Source organism: Fundulus heteroclitus, chromosome 12, assembly GCF_011125445.2.
Source record: "Fundulus heteroclitus isolate FHET01 chromosome 12, MU-UCD_Fhet_4.1, whole genome shotgun sequence".
Lineage (NCBI taxonomy): Eukaryota > Metazoa > Chordata > Actinopteri > Cyprinodontiformes > Fundulidae > Fundulus > Fundulus heteroclitus.
In genome coordinates this window covers 46,822,766-46,844,197 of record NC_046372.1, presented here as the reverse complement: position 1 = coordinate 46,844,197, position 21,432 = coordinate 46,822,766, and the positions used below count along the sequence as shown (strand labels likewise).

Genomic DNA, 21,432 nt, shown 5'->3' with positions numbered 1-21,432 from the left:
AGAGAAGCTTAAAAGTATAATGTTCTCGCCTCAAACGATCTTAAAACGTACTTTTGAACAACAACAGCAGCAGAAAAGGGAATTTTTAACTTACCGCTGTGAGCTCTGTTTGCGCCGTCTCGAGTCAAGCTGCGGCCGCGGTGCATTCTGGGCAAGCGGTCAGTCTGAAGAAAGCACAAGTCTGCTCTGATGCATGCTCGATAAAGAGGGCGGGCGAGAACAACATCCGGGGAATTCGGCGCGTTCTCGATTTGGCGTTCTCAGCATTGGAACAGTGCTCGGGCTGAGGCTGATGACGTGTCACGAGTAGACGAGCACACGAGAACGCTCAAGAACGCATATTGAGAAACGGCCACTGTTGAAGTAATCTAGTCTGCTGAGTACAAAGCAATGCACCAGTTATTCTCTGTCCTGTTTTGACGGGAATGTTTTTTAAAATTATCATAAACTGATTTAGTAACAGATTTTCTGTGGTTTATTAGAACTTTGATCTGAGTCAAAAACAACACCAAGTTTTCTCACATAATTTGTGGTCTTTACCCTTAATGTGTCTATGTGTGCAATTATCTTGATCCACGCCTTTTTGGAACTAAGGTCAAGCAGTGACAGATACAAAGTTGTGTCATCAACATACATATCACAGGCGTTGCTGAAGTATTCTACAATCTGTGTTAGTATGATCATATAGATGTTAAACAGAAGTAGTCAGAGAATGGTCTTTTAGTAGATTAGTTTGCATGTATGTTGTGGGCATTGTGTTCCAGGAGGAAGATCACAAAATTTCATCTTTAGTTGAGAATATTATAAATAAACAGTTTGTTCATCTGAATCCAAAACAGGAAAGGTTTACTGTGATCTAATGTCCGAAAATAAGAAAGAAAGGCTATGTGTCTTTTTTATCCTCACAAAGACTAAGAAAGTAGAGCTCATCACCCAGGTTCTGAAGACCTTACACTGGTTCCCTATTTCTCAGAGAATAGACATCAAAATACTTCTGTTAGTCTATAGATGGCTTAGCACCTAAATACATCACTGACTTGTTATCAGTGTATCAACCCTCCAGACCACTCAGGTCTTCTTGCTCAACTCTACTCTGCATACCCAGAACCAGAACCAAACATGGAGAAGTAGCATTTAGTTAAGTTTGTTCCAGATAAATAGCACAGAAGCTAGGGAATTCATACAGCCTCGTTTTTGTCAGTCTCTCCCAGGGCAGCTGTGATTGCAATGTAGCGAATCATCACCATCAGGGTGTGAATGTGCACATGAATGGGCGAATGACTGAATGTAGGGGGATGTGCTTTGGGGTCGTCGGACTTGATAAAGTGCTATACAAGTAGAGGCCATTTACAGCAAACTCCCAGAAGACTGTAAAAATGCTGAAACCCCCAAATCCTTTAAATCAAGGTTAAAAACCTCGTTCTTTAGAGTTGCCTTTGAACTGTTCATGTACAGCACTTTGAATTGTCTTGTTACTGAAATGTGCGATACAAATAAACTTGCATTGCCTTATACAATGTGTGTAAATATCTAAGTTTCAACTGTACAAAGGCCCTAAAAAATATTAAGAATAATAAGGTAATCAATTTGATGCTGGTGGTGTAAAATGACTGCAAATAATGCTTTTGATTTGACGGTGTAATGAATAGTGAGGAGATGAACCCGGTATTCAGCCAGACACAAAAGTAATACTTGATGGGATTTATTAAGGAGATGATGGATCAGGAAGGCAGACAAAAACAATCCAAAAAGGTGTACAGAGCAAACATCCAGGTGACAACAAAAACTGGGACAGACTCAAAAAACAGAGAAACTGGTCCGGTACTCAGAATACATACAAAAGCTGAAGGGCTCTTACCAATGATGTGTGTGAGAAGTTCCAGCAACAAACAGAAAACTGAGGAGGGTTTAAATAGACAGATGGACAGGTGAAACCAAGTGACTTCTAATTAACTAGGAACAGGTGAGAGTGATCAAGGAAGGGGAAGTGTCAGAGAGGCTGATGGGACAGAAACTAAGATGACCAACTACAGAGTAAAAATAGCCATAATGAGAAAACCCAAAATAGAAAACAAGGCTAAGACTTGAACAGAAACAAGCTTTAATCAAATCTAATAAAGAAGACCAAATAACTAAGACAGTAAAGGCTAAACCTGAATCCAATCCAATACTAGAAAACAGAAATAAACCCTAAGGCAGGAAAGTAACTTAACCAAAACAACAACAACATCATGAACCAGAACAGAACATTACAGACAGAGCATGCAAATAATTTTTATTTTTATTACAAAATCACTGTTAAAAACAATTGTAAACGACAGAATGACTGTTTTTTTTAATGATATGATTATTACCAATATTTTATTTCCTATGAAGTACAGCAATTGAATTTCTGTGATAACTTCTGAGTGCCCTGTTGAAAGCATAGAAAAGTGCAACGTGGTGGGTATGTCCAGCTTCCTGCTGCTGTTCATGAACCCCCTGTGCCAAATGCTTGACACTGCTTGCGCAAGTGGAGTTCTTTAAAAAAAATTACCCTCTTTGCATGACAAAGGCGAATTGCTTTAGGGTGGCTGCGCGTGAGGGAGGAAAGCAAGGAGTATTGAAGCTGTGAGAGGAAGGGGAGGCAGACGGGGACATGGGCAGATGCATAGGGAGCGCTGGTTCTTTCCCTGTGAGGAGACTATAGACACTGCAGGACATGGTTGACATTGAAACAGAGGTATTGTATGAGGAGCATGAGCTGGATTTGTGTTCCAATGTTCCATATATTTGGTATTTATTTCCAGAGTGACGTGACATAATGGCGCCGTTTTGGAAAATAGAAGAAACTGGCAATACTTTTTTTTTCTTACAATTTTTGAAAGTCAGCAGTTCAAGACAGCCATGTTACACACTGCTGGCTTGTTTTGTAAAACCATTACTAATAGTGGATGTTACATTGTAATGTTTTTGAAGCAGTTATCAACCAAAGCCACGTGGATACATTGAAAACATATTTTTCTAGGTGAACTGACTTATTTCTTCTGCCTAGAGATGACTGGAACCTTGCTTACAGGACTCATTCTCTTCTTGCTGGAGGTAATAATGTTCACATTATATATTTGTGTTTACATTGTTAAACAAAAGCCAAAGCTATAGCTACTACTGACATCATGTAAAATACATCATATATAGTTATGATTACTGTTATGATTCATATATCGTACATTATGAGTGTTAACACTGTTTGAACAGTTTTCTTAAGAAATATAGAAGTAAAATGGCATACCTTTGCTGTAGGTGGTACGTAATGGTGAGCCAACACATGCAGGGCCAGGAACAACGGAGCACCCCCATGGTGAGGGAATAGTGGATTCATTTATTCTTGAATTTTGCAGAATTCAAGAATAAATGAAAACTTGAGAAATTTATTCACCAATTAAAATTTTTTCCACAGTTTTATTTATAATGAGCTTAATTCTATTTCTGATTTCTCAGAGCAAGACAAGCTTGTCCATCAAACATCACAGTGGGTGCTGGAACTGTTTAATGACTCGCTGCCGTTTTCCAGAGCTGAAAGTTTCTGCAGAGGTCAGTTCAGCTCTCTTATCACCCTGCAACAGTCAGAGGACAAGGAAGAAACTGTAGAGTTCCTTCGACAGACAGGACTTCGCTCTCCGGTCTGGGTCAGAGATCACAAAAGAGCAGCCTCCAAGCCTGTAGCTCTCTCCAGGCAGTGTAAGTGAAACTTGAAATCTTCAAAATATAATCAAAAACTTTGCCTGCACTAAAACGGTTTTCTTCTCTCTTTGAGCTTAGATTTGGAGTTCTCAGCTTTGAATTTCCCAAAGGAATCCCATGAAGGCTTTGCACATGTCAAATTAGCCTTTCCTGGCTTGTCATCTATCAGCGTGTGTGTTCGAGTTCAGTGGGACACAGACTGGAAGGTTATATCCACAGTCTTCTCCTATGCTGCACCTGTCCTGACCAATGAGTTTCAGCTGCGAGGCCGAGTGGACATGCACGGTCGTATCCACTTGGCACTCATAATCCATGGAAAGCACTTTCCATATAAGGCATCTTTTGCAAATGATGGTGCATGGCATCACATCTGTGTCACATGGAGTCGGATCAGCAATTACTGGGCTATCTATGTGGATGGGGATAGGAAAGACATGGGCTATGGTACAGACATGGACCGGGATATTCACGGTGATGGTATTCTTATCCTGGGCCAAGACCAAGACTCATTTGGGGGCAATTTCACTGAGCCCTTTTTTGGGAACATCACTGACCTGAATGTTTGGAACATTTCTTTGGAAACAAGACATGTCCGTGCCTTGAATTTATGTTCAGCCACGGTACAGGAAAAGTTTTTCAGTTGGAACCTCACCCTCATCAACAGCCATCAGGTGGTCAAAGAGGTGCAGGCCCCCTTGTTCTGTCCAGGTAAGCTAACAGTCTAACTTGTAAAGCTATAAGTTCAAAAGAAATAGAAGATTTTCATTCTTCAACAGTTAACCTCAATTTGTCGTTATTAACTTAGAAGAAATTTTCTTCAAAAGAGTGGAAAAATTTGGTAGCAAAACCGTTTGGCTTGAAGCTTATACAGCTTGACTGATACAGTCAGAACTGAGTTTGATTAAATTAAAAATCCAAATAATTGTCTCTCATCACTCTGCTGCTTTAGGGAATGAATGTGCAATAAGTGAATACACCAAACAGAGCTACATTCACAATCTCTATTTAAAACCAAAATTCTAAAAGCCATTTGCTAATGCATTTATAAGCATTGCAAGTGTCTTTAGAGTGTTTGAAACAGCATTTGTGACATCCTTCGTTGCAGCAACATTCGTAGACCTGTTCAGAATTAATGCAGAAAATTCTGAAAAACTTTAAGTATTTTCAAAATAAATTAGTTAACATAAGAGTTTATAAATTAAAGTGGTGATATTTGGTTAGGCGTTAGATGAGACATTATAGTAAATAATGTGGACAGCCTTCCTGAAAGTGTAAATATTTACAGATATTCAGAGAACAGAATACCTATGATTTCTGTTAATCTATTTAGGAATGTTTTGACACTTATTTATACTCATAAATTCAATTTTACAGATCTTTATGGAAGGATTATACAGCTGTGCGTTGTGGTGTGTAATCTACTGAACAACCTGAACAATCGCATCGAACCAGTTAGAGCGCTTCCACTGCTCTAGAGTCTAGTTGCGACGCGGTTTACACCACTGCACCCGAAGCTTTGTACCTAGTGATGTATAGCTTGGATGCAGCTGCTTGGCCATGGAAACCCATTCCATGAGGCTCCCTAGGCACTGTTCTTGAGATAATCTGAACCATGTGAGGTGCGGAGGTTTGTAGTGATTATCTCTGCAGAAAGTTGCCGACCTCTGAACACTCCACACCTCAGCTTCCACTGCCCCTGCTCCATCAATTCATGTGACCAACCACTTCATGGCTGACGTACTGTTGTTTCCAGTCGCTTCCACTTTGTTATAATAGCACTGACAGTTAACTGGGGAATATTTAGGAGTGAGGAAATTTCATGACTGAACTGGTTGCACAGGTGGCATTGTGTTACAGTGGGATTCTCTGAGCTCCTGGGTGCGACTCGTTCTTTCACAATATTTGTAGAAACAGTCTGCATGCCTGGTGCTTGAATTTATACACCTGTGGCCATGGAAGTAATTGGAAAACCTGACTTCCATTATTTGGATGGGTGAGCCAATACATTTGACGATATGTATGTGTGTTTATTCTGGCTGTTCTTGTAAAGAGCATTGTTGTGTTTGGTCCAGTCTATATTTTAATGTGCACACTGGAAAAGGAGAGTCTCTCAGCAGCATAAATTTTGTTATATAAGGTTAAGAGCATTGTGGACCTGTGTGATGCCAGAGTGTCCTTGCCCACTGTACAGCACAAAGGCTTGCAGGCCAACACAACGGTGTAACCATATAAACAAGTTAAAATGGATTGTTGTACAGTGCCGTGAAAAAGAAATTTTCTTTTTACAGATTTCTTCAGTTTTTTGTTTCATTTTGTTACATTTAACTGTTTCAGGTTATCAAACTAATTGTAATGTCAAAGATAGCTTGAATAAATACGAAAAGTTGTTTGTCTTTTATGATAAATGAAATTATCAAGGGCAACAAGCTATCGAAAAAGCCTGGCTCTGTGCTAAATGATTTTACTACCTCAAACCACAAAATGTGTTGAATCACAAACAGTGATTTAACAGATTTTATGCTTGAATTGCACTAGAACACCCAGGCCTAATTATTAGAAATTTTTGTAAAGATATGATTTAAATAAAACCTTTCTATGAATACGAAGTTGGCTAAAAGAGCATATTATGCTCCAATCTACAGAAATGCAAGAACAGATGAGAAATAAAGTCACTGACATACTACATCAAAATACCTTGAGTGAATGTTCAGGGGATCATTAAATAACCCAGAACAAAGCACCGCTGGCATCTGTTAAGGCAATAAGAAAAGCACTATGTAAAAGTTCCCTGACAGGAGTGTATTAATTAATGAATGGCCTTATATCAAACCTTCTCTCTCTCTCTCTCTCTCTCTCTCTCTCTCTCTCTCTCTCTCTCTCTCTCTCTCTCTCTCTCTCTCTCTCTCTCTCTCTCTCTCTCTCTCTCTCTCTCTCTCTCTCTCTCTCTCTCTCTCTCTCGACTGTGTGAGCAGCAGTGCACCAGCAGATGGAGCTACAGGGCTGCAGGACATTGCAGGGTTGGTCAGACCAGCTCCCTCCCTTGGGCTGGACAGACTGTTCTGATTTTCTGCCTTTCATCTGCATGAGCAGCCGAGGTGAGCCTTTTTTAGGATAATTCTTGATTTTTCATGAAACCGTTCCACACAATTGCACGTGTCTATGACTCATGAGAAGAGGAGCTGATGTCTTTTAAAAAGCACCATTAAATAAGACTAAAAAGATTAACTGTAAAAAAAAAAAAAAAAATATATATATATATAATATATATATATATATATATATATATATATATATATATATATATATATATATATATATATATATATATATATATATATAGATGTGTTTAAAAATACCGTCCAATTGTTTGGACAACATTGCATTAATACATGATCCATCCATTTATCTACATAAAACCTCAGAATCATGGGCTTACACACCTAAAATCAATGCAGAGGGACAAGTTGACCTAACATGGAGTTTTTTGACTGTGGGAGGGAAAAAAGTAATAGCATAAAATCTTTACATGCACTGGTAAAAAAGAAAAACTCAAATAAGCCCTGGAATAAGTCTGAATCCAGGACCTTTCTGCTTAAATAAATCTAAGCCCTGGTGGAATCCAGAGTACAGTAATGTAATATATACTTTGTTGTTATTCTAGTTTTAATAGAGCATAAAAAACGGCATGAAATTGTTTTATACAATTCTTCATTGTCACTATCTATATCCTCCATTTACAGTATTTTGATGGTTATTTCAAGTAGGCCACAGTTATAATAATAATAATGATAATAATCTTTATTTGTCATTACAACATACATTCCAATGAAATTTGTTAGGAAGCAGTGTACTGCCACTGTGTGGCATCTAGGGAGCATTCTGCGGCTACTGCCTGGCTCACACTAAATAAGGTGCAGGTTACGATCCTGAACCAGTGTGGCTTCTCAGCAAACTCCCATTCACACTGCTCCTAGGGATACAGCGGCCAGCTGTGGCAATGGCAGTGCAGAAACGGCACTTAAAAGAACAGTTCTCGTGGGTTCATGCTCTTGCCAAGAGTTCACACAATAACTAATGCAATATTTATAGGAACTGCCTCATAAACAATAGCAGTAGTCCCCTGTACACGCACTACCTCGTCGTTTTCCCCCACTATTGATGGCAGTGATGCTCTACCATGCTTGTTTGACCCCATGTCACCGGTTATTATGTAATGTTGTTCACATTTCAAAGTGTATGCATGTGTTGAGGCAAGAAAAGAGAAAACACAGTTTGCAGAATTATATATATTTTTAAATATGCCAGAATTTATTTTAACATGGCATCTGACTTCCCTTTTGGCTCATGTAATTCCCTGGTGCTTGATTTTGGACCACTGTGGCGTCCGGGAAAAATCAAAACCTTGTGGAATTTTGTTAACCACCACATGGCCTCGGTAACTGGACCCACACTGCACCATTGTAGTGGCCGCCTTGTCCCGCTGGTGTGTTGGTGGTGCTCTGTGTCTGGGTGCTCAGCTGTGTGCTTTCTCACTCCTGGCAGCTGCTTCCCAAGGAGCACCTGCTCAGGCCCTGCGCGGCGGTATGTCCTTAGGCCTGGAAGCTCTGGGCCCATGGCTGGATCTGCTCTGGCATTTTTCTTATGGACAAACCTTACATATATAAGCACCCTCTCACAAACACCTGGCAAGCCATATTGAAGCACTCTCCATTCTGCACATTCTAAATCTGAGACTGCTTCCATCAAACAGTGTGGGGAAAAGATGGATATTCAGCCGAACTCTCCATGTTGATTGGGTGAAGCGACACCTAGTGCCCTCCTACCAAAGGTTGGTTTATAGCTTATCACGGTATTGAATGAAAATGTAAGCAGCAGGTGCTATAAGTAAAACCACAAGTTAAGCTAGTCAAGGCGTGCTTTGGATAGGAGACACCCATGACAGTCGTGGATTCTGACAAAACAGATGTGATAGCAGCAGCAACGCATGTCCTCCTGTGCTACCATGTCTATTTTGGTTCGTTATGGGCTCAGCAGCTCTTGCTTTTGTCACAGCTGCATGTTCCTCCATAAACCATAATACTACAATGTGATTAGCTGACCCCTTTTTGGTTTGGTTTCCAACGGTTACCGCTGGAGCAGGACAAGATGGATTCTCCTGTGTTGGTCTAACAAATATCGCAGGAATTCAGCTTGCAGTTAAAGTTAAGAGACTCCAAGTACACAGCAATATGTATTTAAGGGAAACCTTGTCTCCTTTTCCTCCCAATTCACAATTATACAGTACTTTGTATAGTATTTACTATACAGGTGTAATAAAACACAATTAAAGTTTTTGTCGTAACATGACAGAACAACATCTGAATGTGAGGTGCTGTACATTTGATTTAATACACATAGCAAACTTTTTAAATGTGTTTAGGCAATGGTTGAATCCCAGTGTATTCTCATAACAAATAAGTATGTCAAATAAAGTATATGTTGCTTATATTAACCTTGCATTTGTTCCACGTTTGCAACAGTTGATTAAAATATGCTTTAATTCAGGTTTAAAAATATTGTTTGTATTTTTCTCAACATTTTGTTGAATGAACTAGTTAGATGTTTGATTATGCTTTTTCTTTTTTTAATTAGATATGTTTTATTCAATAACACAGGAATTTGTCCTATTAAATCATCAGCTGCCCCTTCAAATATATGTAAAATGGTATAAACAACATGCAAAACATTCCTTATTTTAAACGACTTTCATATTTTCTTTAACAATCAGCATTCAAGGTTGCTTCATAACAACCCAAAATTGCTTGTATGTTATTTAATTTGCATATCAGTTCAAAACTAACCAAGGGTTCCCTGTATACTCTGGAAGCACAGTTCATTCAGGCAACATTTAGCAAAAACTAAACAAATCAAAACCACATTTTTAAAAGACAAGTTTAACACTATCAATACTGGCATATTGCCAGTCCACATGGACTGCTGTATACCAACATCTGACCTTCTCAACCCAATATTTTCTCTTTATGTATTTTCAAAATCTCTCATTTGCATGTAAGGAATGTGTTTGTTTAAAAAGATTGTGTAATGTTGAAAGCACACACACACTCTATTCTAAGGTTCATAACATTCAAATTATCTGCTTTTCACCAGGTTCTAAAATTGATTAAACAGGTCATCAAGAGGATGAAAACACACCTCAGATTCCAGCAAAGATAAAACCAAATTAGAAACGTTTGTCAAAAACTAAGTGAATTCCGAGAACTTTGGTTCGTTCAAAATACATAAAACCAAAGAATTAAATGGGCTTTTTTTTGGCCATTTTCCACCGGCCCTACTCAATTTTTGCCTGTGTGTGTGTGTGTGTGTGTGTGTGTGTGTGTGTGTTTTGTACATTTTACTAGTAAAGTGAGTAAAATGAGGACATTTTTCTGGTCCTCACTTTTGTCCTGGGCTAGCGGCTATGTCTAGAATAAAGGTGTCAATTAGGGTTTAGGTTTAAAGTTGAATATTGGATATACGCGCTGAATGATCTTTGGTCAGAGGAGTGGGCAGCATCCCCTCTGCTGCTCTTTGCTTTCTTCCGAGAGAAGGCAAAGATCTCCCACACACCGTGGTTTGATCAGCGGCTGTGAACAACTTTTTAAACCAAATTCTCCTTAGACAAAAGTTAAAAGCGTTCAGTGTGGTTAAAATGAGAAATAGCCTTGGTAAATCTGATTTAGGTTACAGCACACCCATCTGTGTACAGAAAGCTGAAGTGTTGCCCCCCCCTCCCCCCTTCAGGCAAGGTTTATGGTTTGTAAACAGTAAAATTACAAAACAAATGTGGATGATGGACCCACTCCATTAATGTTATCACTCTACAGTTTTTCCTGGACTTCTTCGGAGAAAAACTGACCCTTGGCCAATCACTGAAAAGCTGTGTGTTCACGTCAAAACTACACTTGAGTCTGCTCAGTTTGACCCTTCTGAGCAGGGCCGGAAAAGAAAAACTGACATGCTGTTATTGATTAATTACTGTTATTTGATTGAATTTGTTAAGGTTCAGACTGAGGACCCAAGATACAACCAGTTAACACAGGAAACTTTTAAAAGATTTTTTCTTCAGACTCTGTAGATAACTGGGGATCAGGGTTACCAGGGAAACCGGAACCTCTGGAGAGGAGACAACAGCTTAGTGGCTGAGAAGGGGGATCTTAAGAGCTCAGACTGAAAGCCACTAACCTTCTTCTGAATCCAGGAAGTGTTTATTCCTTGAGGGTGACGTCGTCACTGGGGTTTAGCAGATAAGGGCTTCATACAGATCCATCCAAGTCATCCAAGGGGAATCTTCCAGTGGGTTAAAACAGGGGAATAGGTGAGAATGGTGATCCATGGGTAAAAGAGGGTCAGAAACAGAGACATACGATTAGCAGCAGTAGTCAGAGGGGGAATCTACAAAGCATAACCAGGAAGTCGGGCGAGAGTCGGAACCAGGGTAAACGGTCCAATCTGGGGGAAATGCAGGAAACAGAGACCAGGGTGCAGAAACAGGGTCAATGATCAAAAACAGAAGCTGGCATCAGATCAATCAGGAGCAGGGAAAAGCAGAGCAATCCAGGAGGCAAAAACAGGGTCAAGATCAGGTAAACAGGCAGAGAGAAAATGCTGGATGCTTAGTAACCATGGCTTCCAGACAATCTGGCACTGTCAACTAGTCAGAGGCCAATACAGAATATGCAGACCTTAACTTAATGAAAGCAGATACACTCACTGGCCACTTTGTTAGGTACACCTTGCTAGAATTGGGTTGGACCCCTTTTGCCTTCAGAAAAGCCTTAATCCTTTGTGGCATAGATTCAACAAGGTACTGTAAACGTTTCTCAGACAGTTTGGTCCATCACCCAGATGACAATTTGAGTACAGTGAACTCACTGTTATTTTCAAGACACCAGTCTGAGATGATTTGTATTTTATGACATGGTGAGTTATCCTGCTGGAAGTAGCAATCAGAAGATGGGTTCATTGTGGTCATAAAGGGACGGACATGGTCAGCAACAAGACTAAAGTAGGCTGTGGTGTTGACACAATGCTCAGTTGGAACTAAGAGGCCTAAAGTGTGCCAAGAAAATATCCCCCACACCATTACACCATCACCAGCAGTCTGAACCGTTGATACAAGACGGGATGGATCCATGCTTTCATGTTGTTGACGCCAAATTCTGACCTTACCATTTGAATGTTGAAGCAGAAATCGAGACTTGTCAGACCAGGCAATGCTTTTGCAAACTTCTATTGTCCAATTTTAGTGAGCCTGTGCGAATTATAGCCACAGTTTCCTGTTCTTAGCTGACAGGAGTGGCACATGGTGTGGTCTTCTGCAGATTGTCCCTTTTTTTCCTCTTTTTTTCTATGCAGGGAACATTTTATATTAAATGGACATTGGAACAAGAAGGTAGAAGAGAAAGAAATGAGAAAATGTGAAAGAGAAAGAGGACAGAAAAGGGAGATACAACATCCTCAGTCTGCTTCTTCACCTGAAAAGAGAGATAAAGAGCAGCAAAACCAGCCGATAAAGTATTACAGGTTCAAACAAGCAACGCCTTCATACCATCACTGAAGAATTTACAGTATTATTCAATACGGAATATATAAAGTGACAGATGAAGATAATAGGGGTTTTCTGTATAGAAGTGAATCTGTAAGTACCCGGACCCAAGCACCTGTAGGTGTTTATGAGTGTGCACTTGTAAACCTTACTTGTGTATGTAAGGTTTATCCATGAGAATAATGCTCATTCAGCCATGCCGGCAGCCAGCCACGCCGGAGCGGATCCAGCCATGGGTCCCATGAACCTAAGGCCCCAGGGGCGCCCTACCCTATGGCGGGGGCCCTGACCAAGCCAGGAGTGAGCCGGCGCCTGCCCAAGCACCCAGCCCCGGACACAAGGACCACCAATGCACCTGGAGACCATGCTGTCAGAGAAGAGCTGATGTTGATATTTTATTTTTAAAGCATGTATGCCATTTTGTATTTGAGCTAATAAAGAGCAAATCAGAAATCTTGATATTATCACATATTTTCTGTTCTGTCCAGCCAGGGCTTATCTAAGGGACTATGTTGTATCCATTTTGAGATGTATTGTAGCCTATTTGCTAAGAACTAGTGATGGAAGTTAGGAAGATATAGTACCCCTCTATCTTTAGTCTTTTGTAGCATCTTTAAGCTGATGGGGGGGGGGGGGCATCTTTCCAAAGAAAGAAATTTAGAGATGAAGAAGTCCAGAGATTTAAACCAGATTGTCTTGACTATGTCTACATGCCTAAATGCATTGAGTTGCTGACATGTGATTGGCTGATTAGAAATTTGCGTTAACAAGCAGTTGGACAGGTGTAACTGATAAAGTGGCCTGTGATAACCTTTCATAATACACGGAAATACCTTAATCTACAAGTTTTGTCCTTTGTCTGAAGATTTATGGTTGAATAGTGAGTTCTTTAAACAACAGAATGTAAACCATTACTGTTAACTAACACGGATGTGATGTTCTCTCTGCTCTAGCGCGACACCACAGGAAGGAGCAGATCAGTAAGTCTCAGAGCAGCCAGCCCTCAGCCTTCATGAACCAACTGATGAAGCTTTCCAACAAAAGCCAGGTACATCCCTATGCAGCACTGCTTATCTACATGGCTTCCATCAGCCTTTCTGACATTAGATATTTGCTGTTAACTGTTCTGTGTGGAACATTGAACATTGCATAATTTTGCTGTAAGCTAGTCTTGACAAAGATGAGCCATTGCTGCTACATTTAAAATTACTTGAATCACCAACACTAAAAAAAAATTTAACATTCACTTAAGAGTTAAAAAACTTTAACATATTTGCCTGTCTGTTCAAAGTAAAATGGCTGTTTTATATTATGATGAGGTGTATTGTAGGAGAATAGGTAAAAAATAATTGTGATGTCATCATGACTTTAAGTTTGCAGCTTTTTTTGGAATTGGAAATTTTAAAATAATAAACTACTATAGGGGGTTGTCTGAGTTGTGCATGGTCAAGAAAACCACCCAAAATTCCAGCCAGACATAGAGTTGTGTTTAAAAAGGTTTATTTAAAACAGAAACTTGGATGCGGTCAAGAAAGCAGCAAGCAGGCTTTACTTAGTCACTGCAGAGGTATCAGGTAAAATGGCAGAGAAAACTTGGCAGAGAACACTTTGTTATCCACTGCTAGGTCAGAGCAAAGAAGCAGGGTTGGAGTCTAAAGTTTAGACGCTGAGTAGTTATCAGAAAAAGGCAAGGTGAAGCAGTAACGTCATAAACGTAAAGATCAGGCAAAGAAAAACACTGTCCATCTACTAACAAGAATTTTCACTGTCCATCTACATCTATAATCGAACTATAAGGCTACAGTACTACATAATTTGATGCAGCCTAGTTCTTTTTCGGAAAGCTGGATTGTGTATTTCATAATGACATGAGTTAAAGGCTCTCCGAAATCGACACAGCAGTCCGAAGCGCCACTCCTACCCATGATAGATTTTTTTCCTGTTGATCTCATGAAAGGTCAGGGAAGTTATAGCTAGGCACTATAATTAGAACATTTAGGACACAGCCTTTGTCTTTAGTTAGTTTTGATTATAGACAGCCAGAAACTTTTTTGCTTTCATTTGCTTCAGTTTGTTTGCTGTGTTTGGGAACTACTTTTTGTAAATTAGTAAAAGAATACAAACGTATTCCTTTGATTTTACATTAATTTCTGTATGCATAAAATGGTTTGCATGAAGATGGTAAAATTAAAATCCCAAATTAAAGTAAATATTTAATAGCCATATGATTGTTTAATGTGCTTGCAGAAATAAAGACTGGAATTTAGTTTATGTAACTTCATTGCCCAAGGTTAACAAAGTACAACTCATGAAGAAATTAAAGGAAATAAAGGAACAAAAAATAAATGGAGTTTTCCAGTGTCCCCTGTTGGGTGCCAGGCCTTGTTGTGTGTATGAAAAAAAAAATAACTCCATAGTTTTTAACTAGGGGTATAGCCTAGACTGGAGGATAAATGGCTTTGCAAACCTGCAGAGCTGTAGACAACGCTTACCAGAGCTATAAAGTCAATATGGCAAAAGTCCTGGAGAACAGTGAACAATAGCTCAAGAAGGAAAGCACCACTACAAAAAGCAGCTTCACAAGACAGGCAAAAATCCTCTATAAAGAAGCAGAGCTCATGGTGGAAGACAAACCGAGATGGATATTCAATAAACCTTCAGAACACTTCAAGAAGCTACAGAAAATCGGTCATTATCATAAAAGTTGTCTTCTGGCTGAAGCAACAATAAATGAAGAGGAGGTGGAAGCATGGCTTGACAAACAGCAAGAGGCTGACATAAGAAAAGACTACAAATGAGGCTGAAACAAGATTTAAAAAGGTGAGAGATTTTATTCAAGAAAACTTGTGGTCACGATATGGTCAACAGAACTCAAAAACAATCATTAAAGCAAAAAAATAAAGATGTAATGAGCAATTAACTTGTAAACAGTAATAACCAGGAGGGTTATGAGATGTATCTTGGCGGACTGCGGAAGAAAGACAAGTTTTATAAACTTCTGATGTGACAAGTACAGCTGGGACCTACCTCTCTACCTATTGTGAAGATCACACAAATAGCACTCCCTATCTTCAGCTGGAACAAAAGTGTCTATCACAGGTGGAGGAAGGACAGGAAGACCTTCAAAGACAAGTTGAGCCTTCTGGAGATCCAGAAGGTCAAAATAGTTCAACTGCTAAACCTTCATGATTTAGGTTTTTGTCTGTTTTGTTTTGGACTTTTCCTATCAGCTTGTCATCTCTCAGCCACCAGTCATCAATTAGTCAACTCAGTCTCCTTCCAGCCACCACCCTACTCTAGATCATCTTCACCTGTTGTCACTAATAAGTCAACTCGGCTCACCTGTTCACCTGTCTACATATACCTGTGTCAGCCAACTCATCCCTGCCAGAACGTCTGTCTTCTCTCTTCATCGATTCTCGTGTTCCAGTGAGATGTACCCTGTCTCTTTCGGATCATGTGTGCTTAGCCAGCTGGACTCTTCAGTTAAAGTTGCCTGTGTCTACATGCTACAGTTCTGCCTGTTTTCCCGTGTGTCCCAGCTGCTTGCTCTGCATGTTCTGGTGGTTCCTCGGTCTACGCCTAGTTTCTCCCTACCTGCATCCCCTGGTCCCCTGCTCTTCCCTGCCTTCCTACACAGGTCTCCATTACTTCTTTGTTCAAGTCTGGTTCTGCTTGCCTAACCTGCCATTTCTCATAATCTTCACAACAAACCTTTTAAACGTAACTCTGTGTATGGTTGAATATCAGGTTCATCAGCAACAATCATTACATAAACAGTATTGATGACACATTATTAAATGATCTCAGACTTTCAACATACAGCATGGCTGATATTTTAGTTTTGGGAAACCGGTATGCCAATAAATTGACAATTGCAAAGAGATCCTAGAACAGCTGGAGAAAATTCCACCCTTAAAGGGAAATCAGCCAAGTGTCATTAACCTGATACAGACATGTGTTGCGCTTTATGAAGTCCGACCACCCCAAAGTGCATTACACTACAGTCAGTCATTTACCCATTCACACAAACATTCACACCCTGACCCAGTTGAGCAATGTTAGTAGCCACAGCTGCCCTGGGGCACACTGACAGAAGTGAGGCTGCCAAACATCTGCACCACAGTGCCCTCTGACCACCACAAGACTTCTTGTCAGAACTTACTCCAGAACTGGAAAAAAGAGACAGAAAAGCATCACTAACAACAATTCAAAAGCAGCCAAGGCTCTTGAGATCTGGTCTGAGCCCTTGGAAAGGACTTTGTGAGTTTGATGTCATTCTAATGTAGATGGAGGTTACTGCCATGCAGGTCGAACAATTGGGACTCTGCTGGACCTTGCATCTGACAAGTATTACCTCACCTTCCTCAAATCAGGGTACAAACACCTACGGACAAAATGAAAAGCCATCAAATTTTCTGCTATGGACTAGATGAAATTGACAAGGTGCCCAAAGCTACTGAGCCTGAAAGGTTGAAAAGATTCTTCCCACAAGTAAAACAGAACTAGACTTGTTCCACAACGGGTGAAAGTTGTTGGAGATCTTGTTTTGTGGCAAAGGATGGACAATGGGATGAGCTTAACCCAATCTTTTGGATAATTTGGAGGTGACAGCACCTGAGTCAACGACTGATTTTGCCAGATCAATGAGGACAGGTGATATAAAGTATAAGGAGATCATCAGTGAGCTGAGTCCAGAATCCTCTTTTCTACCATGTGAACAAACAACAAGTATGAAACATAGAACAGCTATCAACCATGTCTTTCTAGAATTGTGGAGATTGGTTAAATTTTTAGGAGCCATCCAAAGGGAGTGCTATGGATACCAGACCTTCTTTGCAAATTGTGTGAAGGAGATCCAAAGAGAGATGGTTCAGTTGAAGACTGGTAGTGGATCCCTATAGAATTTAACATTGCTGATATTATGACATGGGGAAGGGGAGGTTCACAGGAACAAGCGTTAGAAGAAGGGCTTCACATGAGCATTACTAAGGGTGAGGAAAGAGGAAACCAAAATGTCAAGAAAATCATCTGCTGGCAGGTAATCAAAAATATGGTGGAGAGAATCAGTAGCTTGCAAATACTTGTTAATGTCACTGCCTGGGTTTACCATGCTGCATAAAGATGGATGGAATTAAAGGAAAAGGTCAGAGCATAGGTAAAGGGTGAGACAAACGAAGAACAAAGAAGTTCAAAGGTATTTTTCTTGCTGCTCAGGAGGGTCATACATTCCAAGATACAACGCTGAACAGACTGGTAGTTTTTAGAGAACCAAGTTCTGGGCTTTTAGTCTGTGGAGGCAGGTTTCAGATGTTCACTGAAGACAAGACTGCTGTACCAGTTATTCCACATAATGTAAGGATATCTACACTAATAACACAAGAAGCCCATGGTACCTACCATGAAGATGTGGGAACTCTTCTCAGAATCAGGAAAAAGCCTGGGTGATTAAGAGCCACAGACTTGCAAAACTGTAGTGGGCAATAATGTAACCTACAGAAAACCCAAAGAAAAGCTATGTCAGTAGATTATGCATAACTTTCTGTACGAGAGAATGAATCCTGCAAACACATTTAAATTTACAACTGTAAGTTTTGGCCTTAAATGGTGAGGGATGAAGTGAAGAACATAATCAAACTGAATGTCTGGGCATCTTAAGCCCCTATTCCACCAGCTCGGTTTAGCCCGGTTCTTCTTGGCTCCGCCTGCTTGTAAGCATTACAGCAACGGTCTTTTTCAGGGCTAGCACAGGTTTTTTTCGGCCCTGCTTAGGAGTAGAGGAAAACTGAGTGGACTCAAGCGGATTTTTGATGTGAACACACTGCTTTTCAGTGATTTGCCAACCTCTGCAATTCTCCCTGGCATGCTCTCAATCAGGTTCTGGACCAAATCCTGACTGATAGCAGTCCATTCTTGCACAATCAATGCTTGCATTTTGTCAGAATTCCTAGGTTTTCGTTTTTCCACCCGTCTCTTGATGATTGACCACAAGTTTTTAATGGGATTAAGATCAGGGGAGTTTCCAGGCCATGGACCCAAAATCTCTATGTTTTGTTCCCTGAGCCAGTTAGATATCACCTTTGCTTTATGGCAACGTGCTCCATCATGCTGGAAAAGGCATTGTTCATCACCAAACTTCTCTTGGACGGTTGGGAGAAGTTGCTCTCGGAGGACATTCTGGTACCATTCTTTATTCATGGCTGTGTTTTTAGGTAAGACTGTGAGAGAGCCAACTCCTTTGGCTGAGAAGCAACCCCACACATGAATGGTTTCAGGATGCTTTACAGTTGGCATGAGAAAAGACTGGTGGTAGCGCGCACCTCGTCTTCTACAAACAAGCTGTTTTCCAGATGTCCCAAACAATCGGAAAGGGGATTCATCAGAGAAAATGACTTTACTCCAGTCCTCAGCAGTCCACTCCCTGTACCTTTTGCAGAATATCAGTCTGTCCCTGTTGTTTTTCCTGGAGAGAAGTGGCTTCTTTGCTACCCTCCTTGTGACCAGGCCTTACTCCAAGATATTGACTCCAAAATATTGACTTTGCAATTAATTGCTGTTACGCTGATCACTCTTTATAACATTCTAGAGTATATGCAAACTGCTGTTATAAAAACTGAAGCAGTAGACTTTGTAAATATTAACATTTGAATCATTCTCAATACTTTTGGCCATGACTGTAGTTAAATGAGCAATGACGTTAAGTTCAAGGATTAATAAGGAGTTTAGGCAGATTAAAAATAACTCAACAGTCTGACTTCATCTGCTATATTGATGCTATAAAGTATGTTGTGTCAGGCAAAGAGCTTTAAACTGTAATGTTTAAACTGACCTTTGTCTTATGTCCTGACAGTGCTATAACTCAAACTAGCTGGAAATAAGCTAAGGGGATAAATTAGGTGTTTGTCCCAAATTCCCCCTGAACACCTCCTGTGGGAGAAGTTCCAGAGGGTGGCGTAGGACACACTGGTGAGACTGTCTCTCAGCTGGCCTGGTAATGTCTGAGTCTGCAAATTAGTCCCTGATAAGCAGAAGAGGATTACTACAAGTACCTTGGAAAATCATTCCTTGTGCTTTTAAAGATTATCCAGCCCCCTTTTTTCTGAGTGCAACCAACCTCCTTCAGAAGTTGTCTGATGATTGCTAATGACTGAATAGAGTCCATCTGTGTGTAATGTAATCTCTGTACAGATACAGGTGTTTGTGATGGCCTCCGATGTTGGTTTAGAGAATATTTGGGAGCAAACAGCATCATGAAGTCCAAGGAACACACCAGACAGGTCAGGGATAAAGGTGTGGACGAGTATAAAGCAGGCTTAGGCTCTAAAAAGATTTGCCAAGCTTTGAACATCTCACAGCACTATTCAATCCATCATCCGGAAATGGAAAGAGTATAGCACAACTGTAAACCTACCAAGACAAGGCCATCCACCTAAATTTACAGGCCAGACAAGAAGAGCACTGATCAGAGAAACAACTAAGAGGTCTATGGTGACTCTGGATGAACTGCAGAGATCCACAGCTCAGGTAGGGGAAATCTGTCCACAGGACAACTATTAGTTTTTCACTGCACAAATGTGGTCTTTATGGAAGAGTGGCAAAAAAAAAAAGCCATTGTTAAAGGAAAACCATAAGAAGTCCTGCTTCTTATGTTGGGGACACAGCAAACATGTGGAAGAAGATGCTTTGGTCAGACAAGACCAAAATCAAACTTTTTGGCCAAAATGCAAAACACTATGTGTGGCGGAGAACTAACACTGTACATTACTCTGAACACATCATCCACTCTCTTAAATATGGTGGTGGCAGCATCATGCTCTGAGGGTGATTCTCTTCATCTGGGATAGGGAAGATGGATGGAGCCAAATACAGGGCAATCTTTGAAGAAAACCTGTTCGAGTCCGCAAAAGATTTGAAACTTGGGCGGAGGTTCACATTCCATTAGGACAATGGCCCTAAACATAAGACCAGGTCTACAATGGAATGGTTTAAAACAAAACATTTTCATGTGTTAGAATGGTCCAGTCAAAGTCCAGACCTAAACCCAATTGAGAATCTGTGGCAAAAGCTAAAAACAGCTGTTCACAAATGCTCTCCATCTAGTCTGACTGAGCTTAACCTGTTTTGCAAAGAAAAATGGGCAAATATTTCAGTCACTAAATGTTAATGTTAAAGCTAGTAGAGACATACCCTAAAAGACTTGCAGGTCTAATTGTGCAAAAAAGTATTGACCTGGGAAGGCTGAATACTTTTGCACAATGCCCATTTCATTTTTTTTATTTGTAAAAATAATAATAAAAAAAGATCTTGTATAATTGTGTTTAAACTTCACAATTGTATACCACTTTGTGTTGGTCTTTCACATAATATTCCAATAGAATATATTTATATATTCTATTGTGGGTTATTGGCCTCGTATATTTATTTATTGTGGTTGTAATGTGACAAAATGTGGAATGGACAGAGTGTACCCTTTAGGCCACATGTTCTATGATTGCCACATGATTGCCAACATGTTCTAATTCTTCACAATCTAATCTCATTATATCTTCCATCCCTTAATGCAGTTTAGATAACATGTTTTCTTCCTTTGACTACCATTTAATATGAAATAACTTAACCCATACTTTCATGAAATCATGAACAAATGTTTTTGCTAAAGTATTTGAATTCATTTTAATTCCAAAGAAATATTTGGATAAAATGCTGGGTAGTTTTCCACTGAATTCGGCATTTTTGTCTTTCAATTTCAGCCAATGCTTGTGCAGCAGTCATCGGAACTAGACAGCCTGGCTCAGGCCTCGGCCCTGCTTAACATCTCTGTCCAGGCCCTGGAAGACACACAGCAAGAGGGACTGCAGCCAGCGGACATGGTGACGCTCATCCAGCTGCTGACGCTGACTGCTGACGTCTCCTCTGAGCCCTCAGTCTGTAATGAAAACAGCACCCGTAACAACATCCAGGAGCTCAGTCAACACTTTATCAGTGTGGCTGACAGCATCATTAGTGAAAACAACGCAAACAAATGGCAGGCCATCAAAGAGGTAGTTTGCATGAGATTTATTACTGTTGTTTTACTAATCAATCACAATGTTTGAAAGGTGTCTAAAGGTGTGTAATCCCTCCTT

The 21,432-nt window shown here is 40.1% G+C and overlaps 1 protein-coding gene across 3 annotated transcripts in view; it reads left to right on the top strand.

The window, feature by feature from the left end:
* The first annotated feature begins 2,616 nt into the window (after positions 1–2,616).
* Positions 2,617–21,432, top strand: part of adgrd2 (adhesion G protein-coupled receptor D2) — a 94,350-nt gene continuing 75,534 nt past the window's right edge. For 2 of the 3 annotated variants that reach the window (XM_036144693.1, XM_036144691.1), the window contains exons 1-8: positions 2,617–2,722; positions 3,037–3,081; positions 3,283–3,340; positions 3,481–3,720; positions 3,802–4,431; positions 6,696–6,818; positions 13,261–13,355; positions 21,058–21,348. In XM_036144693.1, coding sequence (XP_036000586.1) covers positions 2,702–2,722; positions 3,037–3,081; positions 3,283–3,340; positions 3,481–3,720; positions 3,802–4,431; positions 6,696–6,818; positions 13,261–13,355; positions 21,058–21,348 — 1,503 coding nt within the window. In that variant the 5' untranslated portion in view covers positions 2,617–2,701. Of the gene's footprint in view, positions 2,723–3,007; positions 3,082–3,282; positions 3,341–3,480; positions 3,721–3,801; positions 4,432–6,695; positions 6,819–13,260; positions 13,356–21,057; positions 21,349–21,432 lie in introns of all 3 variants that reach the window. The other variant, XM_036144692.1, reaches the window with a different exon arrangement.